This window comes from Cryptotermes secundus, unplaced genomic scaffold (assembly GCF_002891405.2).
Source record: "Cryptotermes secundus unplaced genomic scaffold, Csec_1.0 scaffold534, whole genome shotgun sequence".
In the NCBI taxonomy this organism is placed as follows: Eukaryota; Metazoa; Arthropoda; class Insecta; order Blattodea; family Kalotermitidae; genus Cryptotermes; species Cryptotermes secundus.
In genome coordinates, this window is record NW_019739956.1 from 645,943 (window position 1) to 673,553 (window position 27,611).

Genomic DNA, 27,611 nt, shown 5'->3' on the forward strand with positions numbered 1-27,611 from the left:
AAGACAACGACCTGGTATAATCGACGCCAGGGTCCTGTAACAGACCGCGGCCCTGCGGTTGAGGAACATTGGTCTATAACACTCAGGATCACTGGGTTTTCGGACTTTGTCCATCGTCCAGTATTCTAGAAAGTAGAGAACACAACTTTTCGGAAAAGATCCAGTTTCATAAATTTTATGTTTTCTGTTTTGTAGAATACCGGATGATGGACAAATCCAAAAACCCGCTGATTCTGAGAATTAGGAAGTGTGTCACTGATCAGCTGTTAATTAAGTGGCACACTCTACGTAAGTTTTGACTATAAAGGTATGTTCTGAAACATCGAAGCGTTTTAAATTATATGCTACCATCCATGACACGCATTTGCGGTAGTTGGTTGAGGCACTATGGTACAGGCCAGAGGGTCGCGGGTTCGATTCTCGATGAACTCATTGGATTTTTCAATTCACCTAATCCTTCCAGCCTCACTATGGCCCTGAGGTCGACTAAGTCTCCAACAGAAATTAGTACCAGGAAACTTTGTAAGGGGGGAAAGGAAAGGCGGCAAGCCGGCACGTAAGGCTGACAACCTTACCGCCATCTATGGTCCCATTGCCTAGAGAATGTGGGAGCCTCGACGTCTCACAACCCTGTAGGACTCCACGGCCTATTACAGGGATAGCGTCTCAGATCGGAGTATGTAACAGAGAAGGACAAGCAGGTAACAGACGAAATACCGAAGTCTGATGACTTCTAACCAATTTATATTTACACCGATTGCTATCAGCATTATACAGAGGCACTTGATGGCAAGGATGGGTCGTGTAGCAACGTCGTCACTAATCTGATACGTTTTTATTAGGTCTTACGGGACTTAACGTGTGGTTACTTTGGCAGGACTAGCGAAATGGTGGCTTATCAAATAGCTACTCACAGAGAGGATGGCTAATAGAGCAGATGAAAACAACTTTCGACGAGCCTTCACGGGCTGTTACAGGGATACCTTATGCCTTTACCTTTATTAAGGATGTAACCTCACTAGTTACTGAACGAACTGTCGCAGTTGGTTTATTTGTGTCAGACAATAAAGTCACGGTCAGACGAAGGATGATGGTTTTGTTTCACACAACTGTGCGACCACAGATCACATGAATTTTTAATAATATATGTCGTAGAGTGAATTTTCTGATGCTGCAGTTCGAAAGGAACTTTGGAATCAACTTCCCCATAAGAACCAAAAATAGTAAGAGGAAATTAATTAAATTTCAAAATTTGTTACATCTTTAAAGTCGTATTGTTTCTGAGTGAGATACGATAACAAAACCCACGCTGGTTGCGGGTGTTACTAATTAGGCTAATATGTGGAACTGTCAACAATAGCTTTCTGTCTCGTAAACTGTAAATTTTCATGAAAGTTACGTATTTGAGAGAACGTCTTTAAAAATGTATACCGTTCTCTTTTCAATGTTGGAGCTTAGGATTGGATTGTGGCACGTAAACGGGAGCCCCGGGCAATTATATAATGATATTAGAAGAAGAGAATAAGCCTCGAAACCCTCTTCCTTTTATGTTTCTTCATTCTTCTGTACAAGCCACCATCCAGGCCAACAGAAGTTTTTCATCTTCAATTAAGATGAAGTTGGATAAGGTTGAAAGGGCAGCACTGCAGGAAAATGTGAGACTTTGTACTATGCACGCCAGCGTGGTGGTTTTGTAGTGACTCTCCTCTTACTCGTATAATATCCATAATGGGTATAATACTGTAGCATGCGTAGACGCTGCTGTGCCATGACCGCTAGGCAAGAAAATAAACAATGGTGTTAGGCAACTGAAGGTGTTGAGGAGAATATTTTGGACTGAATAGGGCTGCAGTGACGAAACTGCATAATGAGGAGCTTCATAACTTGTACTCTTCTCCAAGTATAATTAGAATGATCGAGTAAAGGAGGATAACGTGGGCAGGGCATGTAGCACGAATGGGGGAGAAGAGGAATGTGTATAGAATATTGATGGGAAAGGCAGGAGTAAAGAGACCACTGGGAAGACCAAGACGTAGGTGGGTGGACAATTTTAAAATGGAGCTTACAGAGATAGGATGGGATGGTATGTATTGGATTGATCTGGCTCTGGATAAGGACCAGTGGAGGCCTCTTGTGAACACGGTAATACTTGTGCTCAAGTATTGAAGATAAGCAGCGGCACGCACACAGGGAGCCTGCACAGAATAATACCTGAACGGTGCTGAAAGCAAGAAGTAGCCGCTGCAGCACTGTAGACATAGAGCGGGTACCCCTGAGAATTTTAAATTTTAAAATTTGAAAAAACTTTAAAGGAAAAAAAATATAATTTGAATTGAAGATTTTAAAAGTACCAGATTTCGAAAATCAAATTGACGTGTGTAGGTTGACAAAGATTTTGTACATATCTGACAGATATCAGCGGGGGGGATGCTGATATATGGGACCTGTTAGCAACAGAGAAGTGAACAATTGGGAATTCTGGGGTTTTTTAAATTTTAAACTACGTGCAGTGTAGCAGCTCCCTGAGAGTGTACACCTGATGATGGCCATTTACGGCCGAAACATGTACTGTAAAAGAGGGGAAGACGAAAGTACTGCAATAAATTGTTGCACTTAGGACGGAGTTTGTGTCATATATTGTATAGAGTGTAATAGGATGCTTAAATATAATATTGTCTCGTCTATATTTAAAAACCATGACTAGCTTTATATACTGGGTGCAACTGAGTAGGTTTTACCTGTGGACGGAGACAGAATTCAGTCTCCGAAACGTTGTGTTTTGAAGAATAAACAGGGCGGTTTTTAAATATACACAAGCGTTGGATAGCGTCAAAGAACATGATACTTGAGTAATTGTTTTGATTTTCTGTAAGATTAAAAAAATATTTCGATTCAAATATCTTACGTAAATGAGAACAGAATAAACGTGATTCAAAAGAGATTTTCTTTAAAGAGCCCTTTATTCTAATACTGTCATTTCTCTCATAATTTTCTATGAGGAGCATTTACTTCTCTCTCTGTCTCTCTCTCTCCACCCCCACCCCCTCCCTTAAAATATACCATGTTCAGACAGGTTCAATTAAATTGACATCCTTTGTAGGTTTCCTTGTCGAGCTGGAAATTCTGGATCGGGTCCTTCATCTCCATTACATCTCACCCCCAGAAATATATTCATGTTATACAGATCTGATGTTCAGACAATATATATACAGAGTGTTTCAAGACTTTATGGCATAACTGCAGGAAGTGATTTTCTAGGTCTTTGTGATCAAAAAAGTTCATATAAACATGTGTCCGATTTTGGACGGTTACGGAGTTATGACCGCTTTTTCATTCCCGTACATGCCCTCGTATGAACCGCATCTGTCTGCAGGTCCCTATATTTAGCCAGCTACAGACAGAGCGTCCTCGTTATCTCGACACATGAGAGCTACCTAAGGCGGGGTGGGTTGGTATGTCCGGCGCGGTTCACAACCGAGAGGCAGCCTGTGTTGAGGCCGGCGGTGACATTTTCGAAAATCAGCTTTAAGCACCAATAAATTCAAATTAAAGGTAATTTCACGAAGTTAACTTTACAGTCATACTTTAAATGTATCATGTCTTATGCTGGTTTATTATTTTGTTCCGTTTATTGTCAGTAATCGTTACCTTCTATTCTGAGTTTAAAACGGTCATAACTCCGTAACCGTCCAAAATCGGACACATGTTTATATGAACTTTTTTGATCACAATGACCTAGGAAATCACCTCCTGCAGTTATTCCCTAAAGTCGTGAAACACTCTGTATATATATTAATATGAAACTTTGCAATATTAAATGCCGTTTCTGCTTGGAATTTGTATACTGCCTAGAGCTATGCAATTCATTTGAAATATTACGGACACATTTTTACAAAAGCTTTAATATTTAAATTATATGTCTTTGGTGAAAATTACGGAGTTTTTATTAAGAATATTCCGCTACAGAGGATAGACTCGTAGTTTTCTTCAGCTGCTGATTTCTGTTACACTTACCGAGGTGACAGAGACTTTGTGATGATAATGAATTGCAGACATTGGTCGACAATTAGGCTGCTGAAGGTGTTGTATGAATTACATTGGTGAAACAACAGCAGCTTGTTTTCACATTCCTCTCAACTCTTCTTCTTTCTATCCTCCGCCTCCTCCTTTAGCGTCTGTTCCGAGTCTCATTCATAATCCAGTCATCTACTTTCAGATCTTCCAACATTTTATTTTCCTCTTGGTCAGTATAATATTACTGCTTTACCTAGTTACTATAGGATTCTGACGATGGTGTATAACACACAGAGATATTGGGTTTTCGGACTTATCCATCGTCCTGGTTTTAAGATAACTAAGAAAAACACGGCGTTTCGGAAACTGGATCTGTTTCCATCCTCAGGTTAAGGAAAACACCTATTGGGTCCCTTAGAAAGAGCTAGCCTCAGTCACTGGACCAGTGATTGAGGTTAGGTTCCAGGTACTGCAGTTTGCCTGACTTTTAAGTTTGAAAAAGTCCCATCGAAGGCAAGTGTTATATATTTTGTTTTGTCATGGCATATGGTGACAGAGTGAAGTATTAGAATAACAGATCTAATCGATACAACTTTATGATTGAACTGACAAATTTTCCTGCACGAATACTGGGAAAAGGCGAAAGAGGCAGAAATCGATTCTTCAATTAATATATTACTTTGTTTCATGTAATACGATCCTCATTTTCCTTTACGGCTAATGACATTCGTGATAAATTGTGAAGTGTACACGAATTTGTTTCAGCTAGCAAAGTGGACGAGAGAACTTGCCAGAATGAAAGATACACTTGGTGCCAGATATATATCACCGAAAAAAAATGCAGACAGTACGGCGGGCGAATGAAGAGATTCCTGAGAAGAAATTCCCCTTCCACAACACTGGACATTTTTTTTTTGTTTTATTTGTGTTTGAGAGGGTCCAGTGGTAGGCAGGGGTGTGCAAACTAAAGTAACTTTTGGTTCTATAAAACGTGAAGTTTCTCCTGAGTAGCTAAGCGACTAATAGCTTTTCAAGTTCTGTGCTCTATGGAATTTGTTGTAGTTAGTGTGTTGCACTTAATCACAGAGTACACTTATATAAGTACAAGTTTGGAAAGGGCTATATACTCATATATCTACAGAAATACATTTGACTTCAAAAACCGAACATGGGCAGAGTAGAAACCATAAAAAATATATATATCAGTTTTCTGGGTCTACCTGTACTCGAACTCCTTATATAGGCGTATTTATAAGATTTTCTACACATTCGGCTCACAGATAGTGTTGAGGTTGTCAGACTTACGCGCTGGCCGTCCCTTACCACCAAGAAAATTCCTGGTTCTCATTTATATTAGTGGTTCGGTCGTCTGTAAGGCCACAGTGCGGTTGGAAGAATTACGTATTTCAATTGAATAATCCAGTTACCTCATCAGGATTCAAAGCCGCGAACTTCCGACTTGTAGCCTAGTGCCTCAACCAACTACGTTACCGCGTGCCCGTATAAGGTTTCTATTGCATAGAAACACTCAGTGTAGTTCAGTGGCGTCTTCTTGGATGATCATGTCAACGTGGAGTCGATATCCGATGCGTGACATAGTCTCTGAAACGTCGTACACCAGCTCCACAAAGACGCAGCTGATCGCCAGTGAAGCCGTTGTTGTATGCTGTGCACTGCCAACGCGAAAGCTTCGAGTTACTTAAATCAAGTTTTGTATAACTAGAAACTGTGGCAAATTACAAGTTCAAGCTAAGTCGGAAGTTATTTTACGACGGCGAATGAATGAATCACGGGCTATTTAACGACACTGTATTGACAGCAGCGATTTCATTTATTCGAATCATAAGAATAGATGAACGTGTTTAGCGTTCAGAGTCAGGAAGTTACGGACTTGGCCTCTTTCAGTGCACCCCTGGCATTTACAGAGAGGGACTGAGAAAAACTATGAAGAACTCTAGTCAGAGTAATCAATATCTAGACCTGGCATCAACAGAGTACCAGCCGGAAGCAAGTTAGAACGTTACACCTTCAGACAAATTTCTAGGTTTGACAGTAGCGTAAAATATTTTGACCGATTTTTGTACATTGTCCACTATCACCAGAGTTTGGAAGACAAAAATAAGAAGATTAGGACGACGGGCATTGTTCAAAATATCAGTAAAAAAGACTGTATTTACATGCATTACATGTATGTTCCATCCATTTTGTTTCTATAGATTATAACCGAAATGTGGGAACAAAAATGGTGCCACCAGTTCCACATACCAAACAACACATACCAGCATTTGTCCAGAAACATTGAATTTGTGAATTGTGGTTGAAAGAATGCATGATGGTGTCCCGGCACGTTTTGGCCGTTCTCTGTGAGATGTTCTCAATAACACCTATCACCCCGCATGGATTGGTACAGGAGGACGTTCTGCATGGCCTCCACGCTCGCCAGATTTCAATCCTCTGAATATTTACCTGTGAGAACATGTAGAATCCCTTGTGTACGCAGCTCCTGCTATCAACGAAAAGACATTTCATCGCATTGTGGATGTCTGTCAGACTATCAGCAACTACACTGGCGTCTTTGAACGAATGCGGCAATCCATTATGTGAAGTGCCCAGCCGTACAGGCACTTGTTGTGAACGTACTACTTCAGCTGTAGATCACAAATTAAATGCTTCTGGACACACGTCGGTATGGACAGTTTTACTTGACTTGGTATATCGAACTCCTGCCCAAAATTTGTCCACACCTTTCTGCTACATCCTGTATAGATTAATCCTGCATTCTGAACTAAATAATACTAAAAACTAGGGGTACCTCAAAGGACAGAAAGTCGTAGTTCTCTATATTTTCTATGGCTATCAGTGAAAGAGGTCTGGCTACATTTTATTCCGAAACAAATAGTGCATTATGCTGAGGGTATATAGAATGAGGCATAACTCGTGATAGTAAAGCTCATCACAAAAGAAGCAAATGTGACTTTAAATGTCCTCTCCTTTAGGGCTTTTCAACTACATTTATTTGCAATGGCCTCATACCACAGCCAACGAAGCGTTATTGGATGGATTTCATTCTGAACTAACAGGTTGGTGCATTTAAGCAGGAATATAATTTGAATTTCACAGACCATAGCAGCCGTATTTGACAACTGATTACACACACAACCGCGAAAATAGAGTTTCAAGTAGTAATGAAATGAATACCAGATCAAAATGTACGTGGGACATGCAGCAGCGTAGTTGGTTGAGGCACTATGTTACAAGCCGAAAAATCGCGGGTTCGAGTCCAGATGAGATGGATCTTTTTAAATTACCTCATCCTTCCAGCCGCACTATGGCCCTGGGCTACTCAGCCTCTAACAGAAATGAGTACCAGGGATCTTCCTGGGGAGTAAAGGACGGATGGCGCGTAAGGTAGACAACCTCACAGCTATCTGTGAGCCGATTGTCTAGAAAATGTGAAAGCCTCAACGTCTGACAATCCTACGGGCCTTCGCGGCCTGTTATAGGGATAGCTTTACCTTTTTTACCATAATGAACATACTTCGTTCTGTAACCGGGAAGAATTGCTGGCTTTTTATGTCGCCTCCGTAGAAACAAACAACTAACAAACTAACAAGGTTTTAGTAACATAAACGGGGACCTACTTTCTGAGTTATTTATAATATTTTGATTTCAAATCCGGACAAAATTCTACCCATGACGTCAGTGTTTTGCACTGAGTACTGAGCCAGAAGAGAGCGCTGTTCGCGTTTTATTTTTTCTTAACATTCCTAACATTTATAATATCATCATCATCATCATCATCATCATCATCATCATCATCAGTAATCTGTCAAGACGGCAGGTCCACAGTCTCTTCCAAAACAATTCATCCACTTAATGCGATCTAGAGCTTTCTCCTTCAAATGACAGTATCCTCTTCTGTCCCCAAGGTCATCCAGCATCTTCATCATTTATAATATATATAATAATAATTTATTGGTAAATAAAATTGTGTCAAGTAAATTACGTCATTATTTAGAACTGCATGAATATAAATTCATAATATTTGCATAAAAAACAAATAAAATATGACAAAAGAAAAAATTTCCCACACTTTAAACTAAGTCCTTCCTGCTGTGGGATTAAAATAATATTTTCGGATAAGCATAATTAAATTGAATGTGGAAATTTCGATTTCGTTAGTTGTAAGTTGGATTTCTGTGGTCTAGTAGTCAGAGTTTCTGGCTACAGATCCATTGGTCCCGGGTTCGATTCTCGGAGCTACCAGATTTTCTGAGAAGTAGTGGGTCTGGAACGGGGTCCACTCAGCCTCGTGAGGAAAATTGAGGAACTATTTCAAGGAAATAGCGATTCCGGTCTAGAAAACCGAAATTAACATCCTTGGGGATTCGTTGCGCTGACCACGCGACACCCTCTATCCGCTAAAGTTGGCACTAACTTCGCCGACAAGCGGCGGTCGCTAGATCGGTATAGTTGGCTTGTGGACTACAGGCCACGAAGTTATTGTTGTTGTAAGTGGGATTTGTTAGCACGAGTATAACAAAATATTGTGTGAGCGTATGGAAACAGCTGTGTAATTTTATTAAACCTGCTAATTCACTGATAACTGCTGAAATGGCCACCCGAATGCCCTGACAGAGCTAATTCCTGAGTTTGCTTTTAAAAGTGTCCGTATTATAATTTTCAGACCAATAATTGCAGGAAGTGCTGCTTAGCCTCGTCACCAAACATTTCTTGACATGCTGCTCTGCTGTTCAAACAAGAGAGCGAGCGGCTGTTACTTCTAGGATAGCAAGGATTGTCACGTGACGATGGTTGAACCAGTCGTCATTGTCAGTCTTCAATATTGCTACAGTTCGATCTATGTCGCGGACTTCAAACTTGAGTAGCTGCACAACTGACAGCTTCTCAAGTAGGGCTCATATCCATGGAGTGTGCAGCTACTCAAGAAATTTCCATAATTTTATTGAATCTGAAATTTCATTTCCGTGTTCACAAGAGACTTCCAATTATCCCTATTCTGAGGCAGATGATCCCATTCGATACCACCTCATCCTCTCTCTCTATGATCCATTTTCGCGGAATTCATAATTATCATAATTACGCTCTTTAATCGTATTCGTCAATGTCTCCTCCTAAATATATTCCGACCATCTCATCCCATCGCGGGTCACGGTAGCCGAGCTGTCTAAGGCATGAACTGTCTTCGCTCGCTTGGAAACCGGGACCGTGGGTACGAATCCTACTCAGGGCATGGATGTTTAGTTTGTGTGTGTGCATTTTTCTCTGTTTGTGTACAGATAGAGGCCTTGCGACGAGCTGATCATCCGCCCAAGGAGTCCTACCGAATGTGCAAGATCTCGAAAAACCGAAGTGAACGGAGAAGTTCATGGAGGTAGGCCTAGGCCCACATGAGGGCTGTAGGGCCGAGGGAAAAAGAATCTCATCCCACCGCATTCATTAAATATAGGGTTTTCCATTCAAACCTCCCACATTTTACCAGGTCTTAGAACAGAAAGTATGAATGGTAGGAAAATGGAGCTACGGGAAGTACAAGAACAACTAAAAAAATCTATTTGACACACTAATAAACCGCTGCATGCGCATCACTGATAGCACGAACAATATCAAGTCTGTATTCAATTTCTTGCCACGTTCTTTCCAACATGTCCATTGGTAGAGTAGCAGTCTTTTCACGGATGCGGGCTTGTAAATCTGGGAAGTCATTCACTGGAGGCACCAACACACGGTCCTTCACGTAACCCCAGAGGAAGAAATCGAGCGGAGTGAGGTCCGGTGAACGTGGTGGCCACCGAATTGGTCCGCCACGTCCAATCCAGCGTTTTCGGGAGTTGGCATTGAGGGACCTCCGAACATCCAGATCCCAGACGCTCCATCTTGTTGGAAGATTATGTTAGGCTGCAGATCGGCGACCTGGGGATACAGGAACAGTTCTAACATGTCAAGGTATACGCAGCCAGATCCTGTAGCTTCACCGAAGAAAAACGGAAATAAAATTCTTTGAGTTTTCTTTCATCAAATGTTAATTATAATCCACAATTGATCACAAATTGTTCCTATTGAATAATTAAAATATGGGAGGTTTGATCGGAACACACTGTATTTACAGTGCATAGACGTACGTATACTAGCATGCTGTAGTGGAACGTCTTTGTCTCCAAGTATATATTGTCGCGTGTTGGGCGTATAACGCGACAAATAACTTCACGCCGGATTTTATATAGCGAATTTTATTTCACATTCGCACTTACAATCACCCAAATTACAGATTTACGATTACTGCTATCTGCAGTATCACAATTAGTGCACTCCAAATGCCACAATACAACTGACTAGTTGCTGGCTAACTCGGAACTAACTCGGAGGTAGCTCGAGGACTGACTCGTAGGTAGCTCCAGGACTAACCGACTGACTGACTGACTGTGAATAGCCTTCGCTGCTCCTTATGTAGCATTGATCGGACAATACGGAAAACGGCCACGTAATAGGCACCCTTGTTGCCTGGCGCTGTGTTGCTAGTAACGCTAGCGGAAGTAACCGCTGTTACTACTTGGTGACGTCACCGCTGTTGACTCGCGTTGCCTAGCGACCAGGATGCTAGGACTCGGCTAGCATCGGCACATCACGGCTGGCGGGGGTGGGGGAGGGGCGTCATCCATAGCTCAGCATATCACAATATATTGCAAAGAAGACTGAATGCGGCACAATGCGTTTCCGTGCTTGGAAGAAACAGAATCGTGTATAGTGTCAAGGCATCTTCTTGTGCCTCAGCTCCTGTGTGACTGTACTGAGAATGTCTTGCAGCACACACTGTTTTATATCCACTCCTTCAGCTTGTAACACTGTCTGGCTCCATCACACGCCTTAAGTAATGTAGCTGGGCCGCACCATAGCTCAAGCAGTTAGTCGCTGGCTTCTCACCGCGGCGGCCCGGGTTCGATCCCGGGTCTTGTCAAGTGGGATTTGTGGTGGACAAAGTGGCGCTGGGGCAGGTTTTCTCCTAGTACTTCGGTTACCCCTGCCAATCTTCATGTCATCAATTGCTCCACAATCACCCTCACCTGTCATCTGGGGCTGGAACAATAGGCCAGAAGAGGCCGCAGTGCAAGGGACTTAGTCCCACCCCATTAGCAATAAAAAAAGTAATGTAGCTGAGGGTTCAGCATTTGCTAAACCGTATTTGTTTGATATTAAGTAAGTCAATGATAACTTCTCAGCACTGAATTTCTCTTATTAGTCACTATATAAAAATTCGTTATTCTGGGACTATTGGTAAAGTATACCAGACGTTCATTGGTTAATTTTGTGTTTATTTGTTCCTTTGCTTAAAGGATGCTCTAAAAACTTTTCGTTAAAGAGAATTTATTCTCTGTCAGAGTTCTGTTACAGATTTAATGTGATTTTAATATTTATTTAAAAACATAATATTTAATCATTGCCGTGACGCTGAAGTATATGGAACACATCTATGGGATCTATCTATCTATCTATTTATCTATCTATCTATCTATCTATCTATCTATCTATCTATCCAACTGTCTGTCTAATCTAATTATATACAGTCGGTAGGACACATTCGATGGGAGATCAGCAACACAAACATAGAATAAACGCACACAGACAGCTATATCTTAAGTGGGATTCGAACCCACGATCCCAGCGTTCGAGCAGGCCAAACTTCAGACCATGTGACCATTGTGATCGGCCTTGGATAAGATGACTATACTGATATTTACAAATATGTACCTTCATATGTTAAAACCGTACATTACTGAATTTATAGACCACGAATGCGTCGCATCGAAACTCTCCATTTCGGTCTGAACTCTGTACTGGTCTCTTTGTTCAGTCTGTATGGATTTTCTCTTCTCGTCAACCAGTGGAGAGGAGAGGTGAGGTGAGTGCTTCAACCACGGCGAAGTCAATTATGCCTTCCTAGTCCGACCTTCCCTTCTATGAAAACTATTCACCAGTCTCCATACACAGCTACACGTTCCCCTTATACTGTATGTACCAATTTGATTTGCTTACTGCATTGAATTACATCGTATTTACGTGTTTTAACAGCAAAAGTATTCTCATTTCACCCATGGATTACTTGCTTCCAAAAGGTAACCTGCTATTGAAACTAATCCCTAGTGGTGTAAAGAGACGAAAATATTCCTTCAGCAAATTCGTTATATATTATTTTCCTTGGCACTACAGCCTCAGTGGACCTAGGCCTACCTCCATGAACTTCTCTGTTCACTTCGGTTTTTCTAGATCTTACATATTCGGCAGGACTCCTTGGGCGGGTGATCAGCTCGTCGCAAGGCCTCTCCCTGTACACAAACAGAAAAAAGGACACAAACTAAATATCCATGTCCTGAGTGAGATTCGAACCCACGATCCCGGCTTCCGAGCGAGCGAAGACAGTGCATGCCTTAGACCGCTCGGCTACCGTGACCGACTCTTCAATATTTACTGGTCACGAATTCATCAATTCTTTCAATAATTAGCAAACAAGAATTGTTAATTTTCTGTCAAAAGTCACCAGACTTGTAAAAATACAATATAATGCATCATCATTTTATTCACCAGGCATGTAATTACTGTTTTGGTAGAGTTCATTCGAACTTCTGGACGGAACATGAGAGTCTGTATAATTTTATGGACGAGTAATGCACCTTTAAAAGACTATTACTCCATTCCAGGTAGCTATATCAATTTTTTCTTTTCTTTCAGAACCTGAAGAACCAGATTATGACAACCAATGTCTGGGTGGAACAGGTATGTACGGTGTTCACTTCAGCATGTTTTGTCGACGAGTGGCTACAAAATTTAGATGTAGGTGCAACCGAAAAATAATGAAGTAAAAGTTCATATAAACATGAGAGGAAGTGATCATTTGCAATACATATGTTGTGAAAGAAGTTATTTATATATATACTATGCATATATATATAATTCCTTGGTATTATCAACATATGCACGTGAACTTTTCATGAAGTATTCTCATAATAACGGCCATTTTAAATTCTAAGACTAAATTAGGCGGATAATATTAAAGCGGTACAACTTAAGCTTACATGTAGTGTGGTGGTACGGCTGGAGACTGTGGCACTAACCGGTGGTGACTCTCCCGGCTGTCTTTATCCCCCAAACCGTGGCAGCTTTCCAGGGGACTTGTTGCAGTTGTGCAGAGATAACTTCTGACACCATTTCTTAGTACAAGTATGTTATTCCTTTTCAGAATGAGCTCCTTTCGAAATCATAGTTTTTCATTCAGTTCAAAGAAATTACTGTAGTTATAGTGGAAAACTATAAAACTTAGTGATATATCATTGTTTTCGCCCACTACTCGAATTGTAGTAGTACGTCGCAAAATTCACAAGCAAATTTGTAAAGATTTGATAGTTTTCTTAATATTCCAGATCCTGCTACGACTAATTAATCACATTAAACGAGAAATTAAATCCACACGGTGCGATATTGTGGTTGCCCTGAAAATTGTCTATAAAGAAATTAGTGTGCAAGAAACATCTCATGCAAAGTGCTTATGACGGGCGCCTCATCACCATTGTCCTGCTGTCTGAGAAAAAACTGTGGTTAATTGCTGACAGGCAGCAGTGCCTTAACCACTATGTGTGTATTCTATCTTTTTCTAGTGACGCTGATCATTCTGAGCCCTTATTTATTTGGATGATTATAGAGGACCATGAAATTTATTTCTAATTAATTCTCGGCAATTTAAATTTCAAAAGTCTTATGTTTCGATATTACTGGAAATGCATCGTGATCTATAATATCGTATTTCATTGTCTGGGACGTGCAATACGGTGTTTATGTTGAAATTTTCTAGATTCTGGCAGAAACAAGAAGTCCGGAGTTATGACATTTACGATCAGTCATAAATTTAGCTCGGGTACAGGGAACCGGACGCGCCTAAAAGGACAGGTCAGAGCTTGTTACAATTGCCTGTGAATGAGGGCCAGTATGATTGGGTTGCCTCCTTCAAGCTTCCCACGGAAGATGGGATGAAAATGTATATGTCAACACCATCTTTCGAATTCCCGGCGTGGGGGTGCAAGCCATTCCACAAAGGGAGACTTTCATAATATTCCGAACTGAACGGACGTGACCCTTGCACGCTCCGGGACATAGCTAGCCGATAGTGTAACGCTGTAACTTAAAGCTAAGATTACATTAATTTAACAGTGTGGTGAATTAGCAGGTGAATAAACGTCAATTGGTTCAACTCCCAGAAAAACGCTTTCTTCGGCATCGCTACCCTGAGGCTCATGCAAACCGACCCAGCTAGTTTCCCGTACCTATACCGATCTTCCTTAGTTTGATCTGTAAGAACAACTTGCAGTGGCCATCATACACTGTCCTAAGGTAGAAACAGGTGTAGCAGGGATAGCACCATTCCGACTGCGCCGATACAAGCAAAGGCGGGTTGGAAAAGAGCTGTGTTAAGGGAGTGCTGACCGTCTCTCTGCTGTCTGAGAAAGTCGCAAGTCTGCTCTCTCTGATATTATTGAGCGTGAGAATTAAAAACTTAACTCATCGAGCTCACCTTTAATGACAAATTTTCATATCGAATTTCATAATAATTGGCCCTTTAATTCAAAAGTTTGTTACTGAGAAAATAGTGACACATGATTCCTAAACCTGTTCACTAAAATAAATCTTAAGAAATTAAAGCACTCGTGTCTCAAATGAGAACGTAATTATTTGAGTGTAAAAACTAAAGTAAAGTAACTAACAGATCGTGGAGGCCCATAGGGCTGTGAGATGTTGAGGTTCCCACATTTTCTAGAAAATCGGCTCACAGATGGCGGTAAGGTTGTCAGCCTTAGGCACCGGCCGCCCTTTACCCCCAAGAATATTCCTGGTACTCACTTCTGTTAGAAACTGAGTCGACCCCAGGGCCATAGTGCGGCTGGAAGGATTAGATAAATTGAAAAAATGCAATGAACTTATCGGGACTTGAACCTGTGACCTTCCGGCTTGTATCCTGTATAAATTTATCTGAAATTATGGATTAGAATGTATACTGACCCCATTTAGAGCTGACTTCTTCTGAACTTCTTCTTTGAGTTATTCAAGGAGACATCAATATCGAAAATAGAATCGTTTAGGCTGTGAGAATGTAAAGATAATGTAAGAAATTCGAAATGTAATAAATTGAAGACGAGATGCTTTGTCTATTAAGTGTTACGAAACTTTATTAATTTCGTTATTATTATTATTATTATTATTATTATTATTATTATTATCATTATTATTGTTGTATGCTGCTCTATTTGAAACTCAAATTCTCACTTTGTGGCTTTGTCTGTGTATGTTTGCTTCGGTATCTCTATTCATGCTTTGTAATTAATATAGACTATCATTTTTGTATTTTATTTTTTTAATTATTTTTGGGTATTTCTCTGTTCGTGCTAGCATACTAATTGGCCTCTGTGCTGTTAAGTTTGGAGGTAAATAAACACGAATTGAATTATTATTATTATTATCATTTTACTGCAATTGGGTGTTAAACCGGTGGCAGTAGATCTTACACTGATACAGACAAGGAAAGACTATATATAAAGGGAATAATACAAAACAAAGTATATAAAAAAACAAGCTCCGTGGTTTGAGTCCGCAAGCGAACTATATCGACCTAGCGACCGTCGCTTGTCGGCGAAGTTAGTGCAAACTTTAGCGGATAGAGGGTGTCGCGTTGTCAGCGCAACGAATCCCCACGGCCTTTATTTTCGGTTTTCTAGACCGGCAAACAAATTAAATAAAATAAACAAGTGCACACTATGCAAATTCTCATATATTTCCAGTAAATTAAGCTGTGTTTTGTTGGGAATACTTTGAACAAAGTAGCAAACAATATGGTACTGATTTTAGACTATTCACATGAGCTCGACGAAATGATTTTGCTTCAAGTAATATTATAAGAGTTCATTACACCAAATTCTCCATCATCATAATCACACGGCGAAGGTAATATAAGCCAATCAGTGGCCGACGTGCCAAGTGCACCTAGCTGGACTCCGCCCCCCACTAAGCGGATTTAATTTTTAATTTAACATTATAAGAGATGTAGGACATGCATACAAATTGAATTATGAAAGCGATATCTCGTAATCGATTTCAATTTAAGTTCCATAACTCACATTGGAATAAGAACAGAAAACGATATACGATACTTTTAACCTCTCAGGTTCGATTGGACTAACTTATTTTAAAGTTTAAACGAATCTCAGGTTTTATGGTTTATATATGGTAAGTTAATTGATTAAAAGCTCTTTCTGACATAAACGACAGTACTTAAGTCTCTAATACTTGCATTTAAAAAATTTAGCTGTTTTTATATTGATTTGACTATAAGCATGCTATATAGACATAATATTTACCACGACAATACATAAATTTCGTGTATTTTTTTTATTGCCAGTGGGGTGGGACTATGTCCCTTGCACTGCAGCCACTTCTGGCCTGTTGTGCCAGACCCAGATGATAGGTGAGGGTGATTGTGGAGCAATTGGTGGAATGAAGATTGGCAGGGGAAACCAAAGTACTCGGAGAAAACCTGCCCCAGCGCCACTTTGTCCATCCACCACAAATCCCACTTTGACCAGACCCGGGATCGAACCCGGGCCGCCGCGGTGGGAAGCTAGCGACTAACCGCTTGAGCTATGGCGTGGCCTAAATTTCGTGTAAGTCACCACTGAAAACTTATTCTCCTCTCAGCCCACATTTTCATTGGCGTTTACATGAATGCTACTGACTCTGCTCGCATGTTGTCAATATATGAGCTGCGCAGACGGCGTCACAACACAAAATGGTATCCACTGTATATCGGTCCTCCTAGCTGAATCCGAACATTCAAATTTGTAAATGATTAACAACTCTGCTTATGAATAATCTGATTTCTCCTATCTTTAGTCACTTCATACAGAACAGGAATAGATCAGTCGGTATAGCGACTGGCTGCGAGCTAGACGACCGGGGTTCGATTCCCGGCAAAGAGAAAGTGATTTTTCCTTTCTCCACAACGTCCGGACCTGTTCTGGGGTCCACCCAGCCTCATATCTACTGGTTAACTTGACCTCTTTTCTTGGGGGTAAAGCAGCAGGGTCATAAATCTGACCACTCACCTTCGCCTATTGCAAAGGTCAAAAATGGAATAATTATACCTCCACTCCCCCATACATCTTCATACCTTAGTGATTAATTGAGTGAGCGTAGGGAGAACTTTGCCTGTACTTTTTTATTCGTTTCATATTTCATTGTTCTAAGAGCAGACGTTGTGAAACCCCACGTACTGGTATTTCATTACGTAAGGCCAGAAGTCGTGATGAAAGCAATTATCATAAACTTCACAGAGTTACGTCGTTAAGGCCTGTTTTTATGAAGTCCAAGATTCTGTCTAGCTCTTCATGCTTGTCTTTTATACCATCCTAAGCCTCCGCCTTCCCCTTCACAACTTCATTTTAGTTCTTGCGTAATTTGTAAAATATTTTGAATATTTGTCCCGATGTTTAATATCATGTTTTGTATATTCACTGGCCTCATCAGGAGGCCTACATGTAGCGCCAGTGGCGGCTAGGCATGTATCAGGGTCGTGAAGTCTAGTGGCCTCTCTTTATAGAGGTGTGGAGGCTTTATGCTTTAGCCGCTCTAGCGCCTGCTGTAACCCTGGGGTGCCAACTGAATGGGAAGTTTGAGAGACCCCGTACTGCTCTGGATGTGGGAATAAAGGTAAATGTTCTATCTTTTTAAAGAAATTTGAAACCCCGTGGACAGTTATCCTCCTGCACGCCTTGTCACAGTTATAAGGTCCTGCATTTCTTAAGACCAAGTACGACAAAATGTAATTCACTTCTTTTGGTCCAGGACCTATATATTGCCAATGTAGGCCGCTAAATGTAACTAATTAATTTTATGGAGCAGGATGTGGTAATCGCTCCGGTGGCCAAGAAATTACACGTCTTTTATAGAACTTGTTTATTCATCACCGTCTTCACATAATCCCGCCTATGCTACTCCCTGGCCGCATCTGTGGTCTAATGGTTAGAGTTCCTGACTACAGATTCAGAGGTCCCGGGTTCGATTCCCGACGTACCAGATTTTATGAGAAGTAGTGGGTCTGGAACGGTGTCCACTCAGCCTCATGAGGATAAATGAGGTGTTATTTCAAGGGAAATAGCGGCTGCGGTCTAGAAAACCGAAATTAACGGCCGTGGGAATCCGTTGCGCTGACCACGCGACAACCTCTATCCGCAAATTTGGCACTAACTTCGCCGATAAGCAGCGGTCTCTCGGTCGGTATAGTTCGCTTGCAGACTAAAAGCCAAGGAGTATAGTATAATATGCTGTTCTCAATCCATGGCAAGAACCAGTCCATACTGACAACCTACTTCTTTAAAGCCCCGTTTAATATTTTCTCCCATCTTCATCTAGGTCTCCCATGAGGCATCTTCTCTTCAGATGCTCCAGCTAAAATGCTGTTTGAATTTGCTGTTACCACCTTGTTACGTGCTCTGTCCGTCTTATCCCCCTTGACTTATTCGCCCTAATAATACTTCATGAATAATTTTTGTCCAATCTTCTCTGACTTCCTTTCTTTACTGTCCGCATTTCTTCGTCAGCAGTTTACCTGCCGCGGAATGCATCGCTCAGCCATTTTAAAGTACCAGAGAAACAGTTGAATAATTTACTACGATTTTATTCATAACTTTCACTAAGGAAAGGGAACAGGGCCGAATGAAAGCGTAAGTGCTTTACGTGTTCACACACGCCTTTATATTCAACTTTGCCTACGGTGAGGTCAGACGGAACAGAAACAATCAGTAAAGTCGCTGTCAGTAGCGTTGCTTATGGCCACGAAGTATTTGGGAACATATGATCCCTACATTGGAGAGCAGCCTTCTAAAACTATGTCGCCACATCTCAAAGCATGGACACACGCTTCTGAATTTGTATTTGTAATTGAAAACTTAGCGGCAAGACAAATTATAGGCCTACATCAAAATAGAATGGTAACCCTTCCTCAATAATCCGTCTGTGTTCAGTACAATCACCAACTAAGTAGTAATAACGTAATGTAAAAGTAAAGTAACAGGCCGTCGAGGCCCATAAGGTTGTGAGACGTTGCGCTTCCCACATTTTCTAGACAATCGGCTCATAGATGGAAGCAAGGTTGTCAGCCTTACGCGCCGGCCACTCTTTACCCCCAAGAATATTCCTGGTACTCATTTCTGTTAGAGGCTGAGTCGACCCCAGGGCCTTAGTGCGGCTGGAAGGATTAGGTAAATTGAAAAAATCCACCTCATCGGTATTCGATCCTGCAACCTTCCTGCTTGTAGCATAGTGCCTCAACCAGCTACGTCACCGCGTGCCCCCCCAAAGAAGTAAGAACCTAGAAAGTAGTGTTATGAAAACTAATGAAACGCATAATTACTGCGTACACTTTTTTTTTCCTTGGCACTACAGCCCCAGTGGGCCTAGGCCTACCTCCATGAACTTATCCGTTCACTTCGGTTTTTCTAAATCTTACACATTCGGTAGAACTCCTTGGGCGGGTCGCAAGGTCTCTACCTGTACACAAACACAGAAAAACGGACACAGACAAACTAAATATCCATGCCCTGAGTGGGATTCAAATCCACGATCCCGGTTTCCAAGCGAGCGAAGACAGTACATGCCGTAGACCGCTCGTCTACCGTGACCGGCTTCTGCGTAAACTTACTCTCTGATAAATGTTATCTACATTTACCACAAAGCACAACTATGAATGATGATTTAAAATATCATTTTTGAGAAAAAATGAAATAGATTTTAAATGTGGCTCATAATTGTGCTTGAAGGTAAGTAAAGATGACAATTTTGAGCAATAAAACTACGAGGAAAATGTAAAGTTTACTGGCTGATAGAGCATTATAGGTGAATAGTGATTAAACTCTGGGAATGCGCTGCCGCCGCTATCAGTCACAGCACTAATGCCACTGCGCCGGTCACAAAACGAAGTTACGATCCTTCTGCGGCAGTGCCTGCCAATAACGCCCCCCTCCCGCCCCTCTCCAGGAAGTCTTGACCGGCTTGACGGTCACTTAGCATTTCGCTTTCGTCACAGCCTCTGCCAATCCGAGATGGATTACGTCTTCCAGTCCCTTCCTCGCCCAAGCACTTATTGTCAATTTCTCGTCTTCAATCTTCTCTGCACATTGATATATTTGAGGCCAGAGAGTTTTCCGTTTCTTTTGGTGAGAAACTCAAGCGTTTTGCTTCCTTTGTGTTCTATTCAGTATCTCCTGGAAATTCGATTTAAATGACTGTTAATATTAAAAAGTAGTAAGTTAACTGATTCTTACTTTGCGATCCTCTTTTTTACCGTCTACGTGCAACGTCAGTTAATGTTCTCGTTATTGTGACCGCGTGTTTCGGCGTAACCAGCCATCATCAGGCGTACACGATTAGGCCGAAACATCTAGTGGCAATAAAGAGAAGACGGCAGGTATGTGGAACACAAAGTCAGATAAAAAGTGCAATTTAATATTATAACCGATTTTTACTTCAAGTGTTATATTTTTGGACATTATCCATCGTCTTGTCTACTTTTTTTAAAAAAAACGTCCTGTTTCTTTTACAAAACACAGCGTTTCGGACACTGGATTCTGTTGGACCCAACTGAGTAGGTTTTACCTGAGGACGATGACAGAATCCAGTCTCTGAAAAGTTGTGTTTTGAAAAAGAAACAGGACAATTTTTTAAAAAGTAGACAAGACGGTGGATAATGTCCAAAGACATGATACTTGGGGCAATATACCATGGTCACAAACTTTTAGATCTTACTTGATTTTTACTTGACGGCAAACTGTTCGTCTGTCACAAAAGAGAAACAAGAGGAAGGATGTTTTCTTTCTCGGCTTAGTGGATGAGGTAGCAAGCAGACGGTTCACAGCAGCCTGCTATCCAATTATAAACCTAAAGTGGCAAGTACTAATATTACGTAATTACACTTGAATTGTTTACGAAGTCAGGTTCTTAATTGGTGATATCTTCATTAGTAAAACGAAACTAGAAATGCAAACATATTATGAGAGTTCTGGCGCTTTCGCTTTTGTTGTTTTCTCTTGTTTTTAAATTTGTGGATGCTAACTTTTTATGTTTTGTTACTAATGGCTTAAAATAGGCTATTTCAAGTAACAACGGTGATATATATATATGAGTATTTTAAATATATGTTCCCATTTTGTACACAGGATATCCATGAGGGCTGAAATCACGAGATCTGCTTCTTTTTTTTTTTTGTACGAAATGTTTTTGTTGGAAAATAAAGACGCACTTCTGATTTGAACTTTGCATAAAACACTCTTCGTAATACATTTAACGTCCGAAGTGCCCCGTTTGTGCCAGTGATGAGTATAGTCGTCGTGGCCAAAGTGCCCAGTTTTGGCCATTCGGACATTTAAACTCCGCTAGTGGAAGCGCGCGCACACGCCGCTAGTAGAAGCGCATGCACGGTCCTAAATATTTATTTTTAAATCTAGTAATTACTAGACAGACTTGAGTAAAACCCTAATAGAGGAATTAAAATTATACCTAAGAGAACAACAGAAAAAAAGAATATACGTGTAAGTTACGCCCAAACTCACCACGAGCCGGTACTTTTATTGCAGATTCTGCAGATTAATGTGTTAAAAATATATAGTAAAATTCGCTGTAAATTTTTTTTTTGTTATCTGCTTGATGTATATATAGGCTGAAATGAAACTACAGTATTCGATGTCACTACGAACGCACAGAAAACAGATCGCTCTTTGTATCTCAGCCACGAACGCAGCTGTCTGTTCAGGCTCATAGAAAGGGCAATAATCTCTTGCAGCTATAACGGAAGGTCTTAGCACTGAAGAAGGGACCCCTCTAACCATTTCTTGAATAGCCATGCTTTCATTCTTCTGTCCTTTAGGCAAAAGATTCGAAAATCTGAAGGGTGTAACAAGATGTAAGTTTTCCCAGCAGAGAACCAAATGATTTTATTGCTTCCATCTGTTTTATGACACATGGGTCTGCTAAAATTTGTCAAGTGTTACCAACAGAAATTAATTTATAATGCAGAACAACTCTGTGAGGAACTGGGAAGATGTTTTTGCAGTACGTAACAAAATTAAAAGAAAAAATTGAAAAAATAATATAATTTTTTGTACAAAACTTTTCAAATCTTCCTTTATAATACGCGACACTATGTTCTTTGGTGATACAAACAAAGTTAATTCCATCCTTTTATCATAAAAATTATGTTAGATACACCATTTTTAAACACGATGCTTAAAATTGTTTAAGCGTCCTAACAGGAACGGACATTTAAACGCAGAGTAACAACGGACATTTAAATGCGCACCAGCAGCGGGCATTTAAATAAACTCCGGCCAGCTCAAGCTTACTACTATTTCAATAGTCCGGCGTTTAAAGGATACAGGAGTAAAAAAATCCAAATGTTCTCGACTGGTTTTAGCACAGATCTCCATGCCTCTTTTAATCGAACCTATACAAATAAGAAGAAAGCAGTCTTCTGGGATGTGTCGCCGTGTAAATATTGTGTTAAACGACGTTTCGGAGGAACGTATCGCCTCCATCTTCAGGGTAGAAAGCAAGAAGAAATCGGCGAGCGAACCAGCGCTGGCCGGTTAACACATCTACACGACGCCACATCCCAGAAGACTGCTTTTTTCATAGGCACCGCCGTGAAAACCTCAAATCTTACTAGTAGAATAAGAAGTTTGCGGACGGATGGACAGACAGACAGATATCACATTCCCATTATTCTTCATTTATGAACATTGCTTCTGTGGTAAATTTGGTACGTTTCGACAAAGAAAACAGTGGTTCAAATTTCAAGTATGAAATTACTTTTTGCGCAGTACCGTGTCACTTACACTAATTAAATGCAAACAGTCTGCATCACCAATGTCTGCTCTGAGGTTATCTTTTATATTTTACGTACATTGAAATGTCAACCTGAACACAGCTACAAATAATGCAGATAAATCATGGAGCTATCACAAAATGCAGTTTTGAAGAACTCCAACGTGCGAACACGGAGAATTAATCCTGGCCTATCTTAAAGTGAACTGTTTGATATAATTTAGATTGTAGGCCAGACAACCGATAAAAAGTAAAATAATAAATATTTACAACAGAGGTGAATCTAATGATGTCCCTGATGGTTGCATATAGAGTAAAAATTATTCTGTATACCACCGTCACGGGTTCAAATCCCGATGAAGTAATTGGATTTTTTTTTCAATTTACCTAATCCTTCCAGCCACACTATGGCCCCAGGGTCGACTCAGCCCCTAACAGAAATGAGTACCAGGAATATTCTTGGAATATCTTGGGAGTAAAGCGCGGCCGGCGCGTAAGGCTGACAACCTTACCGCCATCTGTGAGCCGAATGTCTAGAAAATGTTGGGACCTCAACATCTCACAACCCTATGGGCCTCCACGGCCTGTTACAGGGATAGCTTTACTTTACTTTACCTCCCACGAATATAGTACTTTAAAGTTCAAAGTACATTATCTCAGAGAAGGAAACTTCACGTCTGTATCGGTGTCAACATCCTCTTTCTAGCGCCCCATCCATCTGTACTATACTCTTCGTTTTGTGTGCTTGTAGTCCCCCAGGATCTTTTCTATATATATATATATATATATATATAATTTAGTATACTAAAATTGGGTTTTAGCGCGGTGGCAGTANCTTCACTTCACTATACATAGACATATACAATGGTCTTTCTGACTATCTCGTCTCAGATTATTTCTTTAAGATTAATTTTAATATTATCCTTCATGCAACGCTTAATACTGTCAAGTATCTCCTCCCTAGAAGTTTTCCGATGAATTTCTTATCTCTCCCATATGCGCCCCTTCGTTTTATTACCCTTATAATATATGCTCCCTTTGTGCTGAAGTAACACTACTCCGAATGAGATTTGAAGTGTAGTCACCACATAAGTAGAATCTTATACACGTAGTTGCTAGAGATGTTAAGTTAGGCCGCACACTGGCATGCGTCAAGACACGATGTCTGCGATATGAAGCAAAGAAAGAAGCACAGTTAAAACGAATGAGATTATGAAAAACGCCACACACCGGTCTGAGTCATGATGCTGACGTGAGCTTAGTGCTGACGAATCACGAATGAAGCAAGACTGCGTCTTTTGTCTCATGTCTTGATGCTTGTCTTGACGCAGTTGGTGTACGGCCGCCTTAAGAGGTCGACTGGACGAATGATGTTCCATCGGATACTTGAAGTAAATAGTTATACAGTGTGAAACGACTGTGAATTCAAATAAAGGAGAGGACCACATCCATGACGTCACATCGGAGTTTGCCTAAATCCTGTAAAGACAGTCGTTAAAGAGGCGAGATGCAAACCAGAAGACCCCTGAATGCAGTAGAGCCTACGATTTGTGCTCTTCGCCAGGTTCTGTTGGGAGAGTCAGATGGCGGGTACTGAGATACTGCTCGCACTGAATGCAGACGAATGACTAATCACAACACCCCTCAACTTTCACGAATGGACCTGCCCATCCACTGCGCAGCTTTTCTTGGACTGTCACTTCTAAATACTAGAACTTTAGGTAGGCAGTTAGAAAGGGGGAAAGAAGGAATGAAAATGTGAACAAGAGAATAACTCGGGAGACCAAATCCTTAGGATTACATGAAGTGGAGTGTCTAAGGGCAGATATGAAGAGTGGGATTTGTAGATGACAGTGATGAATCTTAGGATTTCTTGAAGGCTAATATCTCAACGGCTGAATGAGTATTACTTGTAGACGAAGAACCGTGTATTTACGAAGCTTTGTGTGTAGATATAGGAACCTTCAGTATAAAACTTTTTTTGTAGCTGAGTTTGAAAATCTACTCTCCTTATTTTTGTACAGAGGTTTGTTTTACATTGCCGTATTATAAAACAAATTCGTATGTGGTATTCGAACAAAATGCACAAAACTGACATATAGTTGGTGATAATATATCTGCCCACATGTTTAAGCTTCAAGACAACATAACGGCTTTCTATGAAATTTAATATTGGCATCCACACAAAGATATCTTAACAAATTTGACATTAATGCTTATCGGTTAAATATAATATTTATTTTGTGTATATCTCAAATCTAGGCTTCGTCATTCTTCCCATAAACGGCTCATTGTAGAAAACATTTTGAAATAACATAAAATATAAAACATATTAAGAACTACATCATTAATATAGATAATTTTTCGTTGTGGAAATTATTCAACCGAAATGCAGAAATGAAAATCGTTTTCGCTTATTTAGCGACGCTGTCAGTAAATCAGACTGAGCGTAGTCTCTGGCTTCCCACCGCGGCGGCCCTAGTTCCATCCCCGGTCTGGTCAAGTGGGATTTGTGGTCGACAAATTGGCGCTGGGGCGAGTTTTCTCCAAGTACTCCGGTTTCCCCTGCCAATCTTCATTCAACCAAATTCTCCATCATCATAATCACCCGGGGCAGGCTACAATAGGCCAATCAGTGGCCGCCGTGCCGAGTCGACCTAGCTGGACTCCAGCCGCACTAAGCGAATTTAAAAAAATTAGACTGAGCAGTGTGAATGGATTGTCTGGACTGATCCCTATGTACCGCATAATGGAACGGGAAATTGTGACTTTCTTTTTTTTGTTGAAAAAATCACACAAGTGCAATATTAAAAGGGAAGTATGATAACAGCTTGACAAATGCTTATTTGAAGGAAGTAAATGTTCATTGGACATTTGTTTAAAAGTTATTGAATAATGCTTATCAGAACAAACATTTATTTGAAGAATGCTGTCTTCTGGGATGTGGCGCCGTGTACATCTTGTGTGAACCGACGTTTCGGAGGAACTTATCGCCTCCATTTGCATCGTAGGAAAATCCGCGAGCGAGGAACCAGCTTGAGCAGTTGGTTGCAGACTGTCAGTCTGCAAATGGGGATGATACGTTCCTCCGAAACGTCGGTTCACACAGGATCTATACTGCGCCACATCCCAGAAGACGGCCTTCTTCGTAGTCACCGCCGTGAAAAACTCAAATCTAACATATTATTAATGAAATATAAATATTAGTCGAAAGTAAATAAAGAAATTGTTGTTGAAGTAAATTAATTCATTTTATTTCAGGGCGATATTCTGCATCTGTACTTGGTTTAAATAAGTGAGATTGAAATTTGTTGTTAATGTGAAGATATATACTGTAAATGTTCCAACATAACCTCTCCAACAAGACCAACAAGGTAGGCCTAAGTATAATTGCCAACAGAAAATGCGTACTGCAGTCTGAGTACGTCTGTTCACTCTTGTATCATCCTATAAAACCCGGAAGAATGTGTGCACACTGGAAATGTTATCATGAATTCCCTTTGAGGTGCTGAAATAGAAACCCCATCTCGTGGAAGTGCACGGAAATGGGTCCTTGGGGAAGAGCATTGATTGAGAATAGGAGAAGGCTTTGTGTGCCATCTTCTCTATCAACTTCCTTGAAGAAGAAAACTCTTTTCTCCACTCATAGCCTGGCATAAATAGACGTTCGTGGTGGGATATTTCTTCTTCCCAAGGGCAACCAAACAGTTCTGCGGTGGAAGCACCAACCTCAAGTAATAGACATTTTCCTTCTGTCGTTTTATTTGTTCTTATGCTTGAGTTCCTTGCCTTTTCACTTCAACTAGAACATTGGCGTCTGTCTCATAGGAAACTGAGATCGAAATTGGTGTGAATCTATTATAATGGAGCTCAGTTGCAGAGAAAATAAGTGTTTGATCTTGGGATGAGGAAAGTTTATTTGATGGCCGGTTATCTGAGAAAGAACAGGTCACGATAGTTTAGTTAAAACTTGAATTGAATTTTCTACAGTGTTGGTGTCGCGGAAATTTGTAAGAATGAGCACAATCTCTTATTCTGCACGGTATTTTGAAATTATCAAAGTAATATTATTGTAGAAAGTCGTCTTCTGGGTTTTGGCGCCGTGTATTCTTCATTTCTTCTGACGTTCCTCCGAAACGTCAGACAAATGAAGAATACACAGCGCCAAAACCCAGAAGACGACTTTCTTCATAGTCATCGCCGTGAAAACCTCAAAACTTACATAATATTATTGTGGTCAAAAGCCGGTCGGATCGTTTGTGTCGTATGCTCTTCCTGAAAAGTTCGAAAAATAAATGTAATTAATTGTTGATATTTAAAGCAGAATGAAGTTCCAAAAATTTTGGAATGTGTATGTTACTCGTAAGGCCGAAGTAAACAGGCTGACTTGTATATACAAGGGGAAACTGTGCAGCTCTGGTGTAGCAAGAAAATCCAAATATCTTTGCCATCTCTGCACTACATGCATTCCGAATTCTAAACTGTTACAGAATGTTGCTAGCTGTTCCATTTGCTCCCCCATGAAAGTATGCTGCTGTGACGTCAGTCTATATGAGAGCCGAAATGCCTCTACCTCCACCATAGGGAATAGTAAAGGGAACGTGTACATGAAATCGCAGAGAAGTTGTCTGCCTTGCAACTCCTGACCTCTCGGCCAGAATATTTGC

The 27,611-nt window shown here is 40.6% G+C and overlaps 1 protein-coding gene across 2 annotated transcripts in view; it reads left to right on the plus strand.

Annotated features, from left to right (window-relative positions):
* LOC111872150 (acetylcholine receptor subunit alpha-like 1) overlaps window positions 1–27,611 on the plus strand; it is a 586,882-nt gene that overhangs the window by 539,759 nt on the left and 19,512 nt on the right. For both annotated transcript variants that reach the window (XM_023865742.2, XM_033754548.1), the window contains one exon: window positions 12,760–12,804. In XM_023865742.2, coding sequence (XP_023721510.1) covers window positions 12,760–12,804 — 45 coding nt within the window. The remainder of the gene's footprint in view (window positions 1–12,759; window positions 12,805–27,611) is intronic.